The 8,619-nt window shown below is 34.0% G+C and overlaps 1 protein-coding gene across 1 annotated transcript in view; it reads left to right on the top strand.

Moving 5' to 3' along the window:
- The window catches only part of LOC111615497 (40S ribosomal protein S6-like), a 23,763-nt gene extending 15,243 nt beyond the window's left edge, over positions 1-8,520 (top strand). Inside the window, exons 2-4 of the mRNA XM_023356900.1 lie at positions 6,920-7,130; positions 7,961-8,110; positions 8,197-8,520. Of these exons, the coding sequence (XP_023212668.1) occupies positions 6,920-7,130; positions 7,961-8,110; positions 8,197-8,453 (618 nt within the window). The 3' untranslated portion in view covers positions 8,454-8,520. The remainder of the gene's footprint in view (positions 1-6,919; positions 7,131-7,960; positions 8,111-8,196) is intronic.
- Positions 8,521-8,619: the final 99 nt, after the last annotated feature.

Genomic DNA, 8,619 nt, shown 5'->3' with positions numbered 1-8,619 from the left:
GAAATTTCCAGGATACGACATGAAATTCGAACATATTTTTGCTCCACGATACGAACAAAAACTCACCATACGACGTTACATTAGTTCGCATTTTTCATTTGTTTTTCTTACTACAGTTATTTTTTTAATGTATTACTTGGCTTTAATTTGAGTATTTTTTCGCGTTGGAACGAATTATTTGGTTTTACATGTAATCGTATAGGAAAAGATGATCCACCTTACGACATTTTCATGATACGATCTCAGTTTCGGAACGGATTAATTTCGTATCCTGAGGTACTACTGTATATTACAACTAGCAGTTACCGGCGACTTCGCCCGCGCGGATTTTGCAAGCAAACCCCATTTATATTCAGTATTTCAACAACCATAGTAATTGTTATACCTACCGCTGAGAATTTCCGAGAATCAACCGAACTATTTTCAATTTGATCAATTTTCTGGAACGTTTATAATCGTTCTATAATCGAACCAATATGCAATAACAAATTTGAATTTAAAACGGTTCGAACATTTTTAAAATCTAAATAGATAAAAATATAACAATGTCTGAAATGTTATTAATACTCTTAAGTACTCGATGAAGACTAAATCCTCTCGTCCCCCCCGCAAGGGAATTTCTAAAAATCCCTTCTTAGTGTGCGTTTTCATGACGTACCCTGTACCAAATTTCACCTCTAGGTTCAGCGGTTTGCTCTGGGCGATGATGAATCAGTGAGTCAGGACAAGCAATTTTATATATATATATATATATATACAGTATATAGATGTTGAATATATCTCAGGTTGATTTTTCAAATATTACTGCTTATTCTATTTTGGAAAGATTAGGTTTAGCTCATATGTAAACTTAGCATGCACAAACAATATGGAAGGAATTCTCGATTGTAGATTATTACTAAGAAATAGTTGCACCATAGAATTTGGTAGATATTCTGTGCATACGTGAGCGTGCAAGAAGAGGTGGTGACGTTTCACGTTCTTGTCTGTGTGGTAGTAATAAACATCTCTCGCTCACTTGCGTCTGCATAGTCTCACCCTAACGCTAAGAAATAATGAACCCACCATCTTAATAAACATGTCTAATGAAATTCTATTGGATAGATTCATATCTAGTATTCCAATCATAAAACCATACTTCGGCACCTTAAAAAAACCACTGGTAACAATAGATTCATATAAACGAAGTTTATCTCCATTTAGCCTATCTACCCTTTACACGTTTGGATAATCTTAAATGACAGATTCTGTCTCAGGTCAAGATGTTTTACAAATATTTCAATTATCAGACCAAGGCCCTTAGTCTCGAGTTTTCGTGTTACAACTCCCAACGTGTTGAAGGTGTCACATGGTACTGTACCATCTCACACTCTGACGTCAAATCGGTAGTCTCGAGTTTAACTCACGTGCTTTTCCATCTCACCATGCGAGTTGCTACTCACGTTGAGTGGAGCATGTGAGATCGCTACACGAAAGTGAAATGGCTGACGGATACGCAATTCTTATCGCTATCAAAGAGTTAGAAAGAGTCGAAAGACGACGTTTGAGAAGGCAACGAATTTTTCGACCACGAGTAGATAACATTTCATATCGAGTGAATACTAATAAAAAAAAATTTTAATTCATAATTGATAAAATTGTACAGCAAATTTTCCCAAAAATAAAAAAGTGTCTAATTCATCGAAAAAGAGTATTAAAATTATAGTAAATTATATGTATAAATTATTAAAAGCATAGACACTATATTAAGATTATTTATTAATCAGAAGTGTTAAGTTCTGATTAATAAATAAATCTTAATAGACAAAACAATTTAAGAAATAGACCAAGGAAGAAAACTATACGAAGAAAGGATTAAATTATAATACATTTTCCGTTTTAACGGATTTTTTAGCTCCAACACACGCAATTAATTTTTCAACTACAGTAGAGCCTCGATTATCCGACTCAATTGGGGACGGGTTGGTCGGATAACAGAAAAGTATGAAAAAATCCATTATTAGTGTAGTATATTAGTATATCGCTATTAACCTACTTCGCGTTGAATTTTCATCGATGTTAAGCCTAACAAAAATTTTTTTTAAATAATAATCGTCGCTATTGTATCGTTAAAAATTAGAAAATTAAGCCTCGTTTAAATACTGGCTCCCTTTCATGGTCGAATGAGTGTTGCCAACTAAAACACGTAAAAATAATATTAAAGTAGCCAAATATTGTAGCGCCACATCACTAGCCGACATTTGAAATTTTCCGACTAGAACGCGGTCGGATAATCGAGGCTCTACTGTAATTCCAAAAAGCGAAATGTCTTTTTCTTGTAAATTTGTTGTCGAATTTTCCACTGTTCATTTTATTATTATTTTCTATATATGTTACTAATATTTCTTTTTGTTCGTCGCTTATTTTTTAAAATAAAACAAATATAGTACGCAAAAACAAAATAGTAATTTTGTTTCTGCGCATTATATTGCTATAAGACAACTTTTAACTGTAGCACGTGTAAACTAATTCACGTTGATTTGTTTACAACTTGTTACAGTTAAGTTGATTGGTCGAATCATTATGGTCGCAAACCCAGATGCATTGTAAATAATCCCATCATGCTTAACGACACACACAACCAAGTGAGTGTGACGTATTTCCGCTCTCCTTTCGAGTTCGCTCGTAGGGTCTAACTCGAGACTACCAATTATGTGAGTCATAGTAACACGAGTGAGTACGATGACGTCAGTTTGAGTATAACACGAAAAACTCGAGACTAAGGGTCCAGCTCGATGTTACGTCCTCTCTAAGACCACTTTTCTTTAACAGAACCCATACCTCCTTTCCTATAAACCACAATTTTCGATTACTGTACATCCACAAAAGGTTTCTATCCAGGAAATCAAAAGCAGAGTGGAGATCAGAGCCGGCCCTACCATACGGGACATTCCAATTTTCAACGCGAGTGTTGAGTGTTGAAGTCAACAATTTGACGTCATCAACGACGTTCCAACTCCAGTACGAAGTGATTAGTTCCCATAATTCCATTCTCAACAAGATGGATTCCATTCAAATGTCTTACCAATTACCCACAATTCATTGGAAAGTAGCAGTCAACATGTCTGTTGAGTGCTGTGTGTGTTGAGTCAGCGCTGACAATAGGGCTACCTCAACGTTGAAAAAAGGAACGAATGTTGAGGTCAGCGTTGAAAATTGGAATGTCCCGATAGGGCGAACGGAGCAGCCGCTCCAGGCGCTAAGTCCTACGGGGCGCCTCAGTGGTAAAGAAAATTAAAGAGTATAAATTAGGGGCAACCAGGGGAGCGCCATAATAGGATCTCGCTCCATCCTAAAACTTGCCTCGGGCCGGCACTGGTGGAGATCCACAAAGAAGGCATAAACTTTGCCACGTTTCTTAATTCTTTTTGAATAATCGTGGAAAGAATATACACTGCCGAAAAACCTTTACGAAAACCAATCTGAAAGTCCGAAAATATTCCAAAATTCTAAGCCCAAACTGTCAATCTATTAACCAAGATTCTCCCAAATAACTTCGATAAAACTGACAAGAAAGAAATACCACGATAATTTTGGGAGCGATTACGTGATCCTTTTTTAAAAATAGGAAATATTTTACTAATGCGCCAATTAGCTGGAAAGGACCAAGTCAAGAAACTATGATCGAAGACATCAGGAATAAATTATAAAATTCGATCGAACTTGAGATAATTTTTAACCACTGGTTCATTACACATGGTCATCTTCCTCAGTTTGTTTAATGCCCTATTGCAAAATGACAAAAATCAAACCAAGAAAATTGACAGTTAACTTACTGTCAAAGCCAAGTTACTTACCCGCCAAAATAATGTCTATTTAAAACATCAAGATTAATTTGATCATCTATATAGGCCTACTGCCATTTTTGTAAAAAAGCTGATCTATATTTCGTACTTATTCCAAAATAATTATGCCTGCCCATAGAGTGAGTACAGCGCATAACACAATCATTACTATGATTGCCTACTATATGAAAACAGATCAGAAAATTATCCGATTCCGTTCTATTATCTGTAAGAAAGTCAGATATTGTTCAACAAATTAAAGTGTACTACTGATGAACCCCAAGAACTAACAAAAATAAATTCACCAAACTCGTCCCCAAAACTACCGTTTAAAATAATCAAATTCTTTCGTTCGCAGAATTTTAAATGATTGCGGTAAAAAATATCTTTCAAATTGAAATGAAGTATCCTTCAAAATAGATTTAGCCATTGATATTCATAAGTAATAAGTACGCGTGATTATGCAAATGAGAAGTTTGAATGTGGCGTTATGCAAATTAAGAGTTTGGGAACGTCGGTTTTTGCTGTATTTCGTAGGTTTGACCNTTTTTTTTCTAATTCAAAGATAATAATATATTAGAAAAAGTAAATAAAATAAATAGTAATATCTTCTATTATACAAGGTCTGTTCAAAAAGTATCGGACCTTTGGTCGGCAAAAATAAATTTATTGATTTTGATGTACAAAACCTTAATCCCCTTCAAAGTAGTCTCCTTGATAATGTATACACTTCTCCCAGCATTCCTGCCATTGCTGGAAACACTGCTGAAACGGCCATCAGCCGGTTTGTCGGATTTTACACGATGTCTTCTCTCGACTAAATTCGGGGTTTTTTTAGCGGCATTTTCAGCTTGGGAAATAGCCAAAAGTCACAAGGAGCCATGTCGGGAGAGTACGGAGCGTGATGAACCACAGGAATGTTATGTTTGGCGACGAAAGCCCGAATCAGATGCGCAGAATGGGCGGATGCATTATCACGATGGAGCTGCAAGTTTTGATTGACCACAGATCCGGTCGTTTGCGTCGCACTGTATCGGAAAGACGATGAAGGACCTCCTGGTAGTACTCCTTTGCGGTGGTTTGGCCTTGTGATGCGTACTCACAACACACCACTCCACGAGAGTCGAAAAAACTGTCAACATGACCTTTGATATTGCTACGAACCTGCCGCGCTTTTTTTGGCCTCGAGGATCGTCCCTGAAAGCCTACTGAATCTTGCAAATGGTTTACGCTCGGTTATCGCCAAGGTTTTTGGCAAAATTTGATGTAATATCACTGCTCATGTTGTTCAGTCATTTTCCAGCTTAGTGGAATCCGACGAGAGCGCACTACATGACCTCACTCATAGGCCAATTGCCAACGACTGACACTTCCTGCAGGCGGGAAAAATTCAGGGCTGTGCATGACTGTCCCCTCCACAACTCCACCGAAGGAGGCCTCTCGTGCATAAAAAAGGTCCGATACTTTTTGAACAGACCTTGTATTCTTATTAAACAGTACCAATATGTCATCAACATAACCATACCTTTTTATATTTCTAATTTTATCTATATATTCCATTGCTATTTGTGTATATTTATTATTTTCAAATACAAATTTTACTAAATCTATTTCAAGTTCCTCTGTTTCTGTTTCTTTAATGCTTTATAGATCATACTTCTTGTTATGGATGGGTACATTGACACTATATTGGAATCTGAATTTAAATTGATAGGATTAATCTTGGGTTAATTAACCCAACAGAGAATAAGAAGAATAAATTGAATAAAAAAAGAAAAAAATAAGATTTTAGATGTGCGTAATATCATCTATAAGCTGAACTCTGTGTGCCTGTGAGGTCTTTTTTGTCACTCAAAAATAGATATTTAATCAGTTGTAACTGGATTTTTTTGTTTTCAGAAAAATGTGACACATTCTATATAGTAATATTGAAGGGTAATTAATGACCCCTCTTTAATCTGAAATGCATATGACATTGGAATTTAATATTAACCTTAAACATTATAATTTATTTTGTGTTTTACTTCTTAAGACCACTAATAGATAATAGAATTACCTGCTTAGATAATAATAGATTTAGCTGCTTTATATTTGTGGTCTTACTTTATTACTTAGAAGTGGGCAAGATAAGGAACTTTTTTAACTACTCCCCTTTATAAGTAATTAGTTTTTTTTTCGCTGGGTTTAAATAACTCAATAACAGAAAAAGTTTTTTCTCAAATGTTCAAAGATGTTAATTATTTCAACTACAATTGACAAAAAAACCCAAATTATAAATTAACTTTTCATATCACCCCAAAACACACCCTGTCTTATCCTACCAATGGGACAAGATGGTATATTTGATGATTTCACCAACATTTTCCTTTGAACTATTCCATAATTATAAATAACATCAAACTAGGAATGAAACAATATTTACAGTTTATTACAGAAATTTTCATACTACAGCAGTCTGTTTTTTCTTGAAGATATAATGTGCAAGTTTGGTGAGCAGTGTTTCTATTCATGTGTGATAAAGTAACTCTTCTGCAGTTACCCCAAGACTTAAAATTCTTGGTAAACAATGCAACTTTGAAGTAAAATTTCAAATCAGTGGGGTTAATAAAATAATTTTTATTATTGTTAGAAGGAATCAAAAAATTAAAAACTTTGCATTACTTGCATGTGGGTGTTTTTAAAAATTAACAAATTATATATCAACTTGTATTTTTTGGCTTTCAACACATTTTTGCTTCCATAGGCAGTAAAATTGCTGTTGTCATTCATCATCATCTACTTTTAGTGTGCAGATTTAGTTACAATATTTATTATTTAGTTAGAGTACTTATTTAAATGCAAAGCTGGCTATACACCCATCTTGCCTTCTATACAATTACTCTATCTCTTGTTCAATTGGCTAGTTTGCCAGCATGACTACATAGCATACATTGTGTAAGAGGTAGAACAAGTTTTAACTTTGATTTTACACTGAGGATGATTCTTTTAGATAGAATTATAACGTAAACAATTCTGTTTCAATTCTTAAAATTTCTGAAATATTTGAAATATTAAAATACTATGCACTTGTTTTATTTAAATTTTTTTAACAATAGGGCTATGTAGTTAGAATTAGTGGTGGAAATGACAAACAAGGATTTCCAATGAAGCAGGGAGTTTTGACTGCAGGACGTGTTAGATTGTTGCTATCGAAAGGTCATTCCTGCTATCGCCCTCGACGTACCGGAGAGAGAAAACGTAAATCAGTACGTGGATGCATTGTAGATTCTAATCTCAGTGTCATATGTTTGGTTATTGTGAAGAAAGGTTTGTGATATGATTTTTTTAGCTCTGTTTTGTAAATTATTTATTTTTATAAACAATACAAAATATTATTAATCTATATTTGATTTGTAGAGTTAAAATAGAAAACTTTCCCACACAAAGTATAAAAATTTCTAAGCTGTAACATTTTATAGCTTAATATAGTATAAACTTCATACTTTCGGGTGTTGTATTCTGTAAAATCTGTGAATATAGAATGAGAAATTTAATTTTCTAATACTTTGCATAAAGTATTTCTCATTTTTATAAAGAAAGAATTTTTTAAATAATACATACAAATAATACATTATTATAGCTTATATCTTTTGGTTAGGGATAAAAAAAATTCTAACAATTGCAGTGGTTTGGTTTTCATCTTCACTTTCAGGTTTTATCTTGAAAAATTCTAAATTCAAACTTGCCATAAAAAAATCTAAACAAAAAGAAAATACTTTTCATATTTTGATTGTTCTATGAAAATGCTACTGTATTTGAATTTGTCTGATCATTTTAAAATGACAAACTTCTATTTAACAAATTGTTCAGTGGATTCTGCTTTGAATCTGTAATCATAAGGCCAGCTGGCTCACCGTTAATAATAATTAACATGATGATATACTTCATCTCACACACATCTTCTGGTTTTTATTCATGAATGCATTTTTGGCTTATTTAACAGCCCTCTTCAGCCAGCAAGTATATTACATTTATATTAATTAATATATTAAAGATAATAAAGCAAGGTTCTGTTTGAAAATAGAATCAAAACAACGTGAAATAGTGTAAAGAATTATTCACAAGATGTGAATCTTTAAACCTTAATTCAATTTTAGGCGAGCAAGATATTCCTGGTTTGACTGACACCACAATTCCACGTCGTTCCGGTCCCAAGAGAGCAAGTAAGATCAGAAAACTTTTCAACTTGTCAAAAGAGGATGATGTGCGCCAATATGTAGTGAGAAAACCTCTTCCCCAGAAGGAAGGTAATTTAGACAAAAATATTTTTTATATGTTAATGTAAGAGTTAAAAAATATTTGTTGATGGGTATTGACTAAATTTTCATTATAGGGAAAAAGCCTAGAACAAAGGCTCCAAAGATCCAACGATTGGTTACTCCTATCATGTTGCAGAGAAAGCGTCATCGCTTGGCCTTGAAGCGCAAGAGGGCACAGAAACGTAAAGACCAGGCTGCTGAATACGCTCGGCTGTTGGCCCAACGTGCCAAGGAGGCAAAGGAAAAACGTGCTGAGGAAATAAGGAGGAGACGTTCAGCATCCCAGAGGGAAAGTTCTTCCTCTGCCGGTAGGACTGTCAGTCAAAGTTAATTTGGATTAATGATAAAAAAATACAGTTCTATCAAAAAAATGAAAAATAAATAAATATTCTGAATTTTGCTGTAGTTTTTTATTAACCAAGAAGTGATCAATGAATCGTTATAAAACATACTAAATAAGTTATTTAGCATAAGTATAAGCACTAATGCTTATAAGC

The sequence above is a fragment of the Centruroides sculpturatus genome, unplaced genomic scaffold, assembly GCF_000671375.1.
Source record: "Centruroides sculpturatus isolate CEXI.00-Female unplaced genomic scaffold, Cexi_2.0 scaffold2376, whole genome shotgun sequence".
Classification (NCBI taxonomy): domain Eukaryota; kingdom Metazoa; phylum Arthropoda; class Arachnida; order Scorpiones; family Buthidae; genus Centruroides; species Centruroides sculpturatus.
Note: the sequence above shows the minus strand (reverse complement) of the source record. Positions and strands in the feature narration are given on the sequence as shown.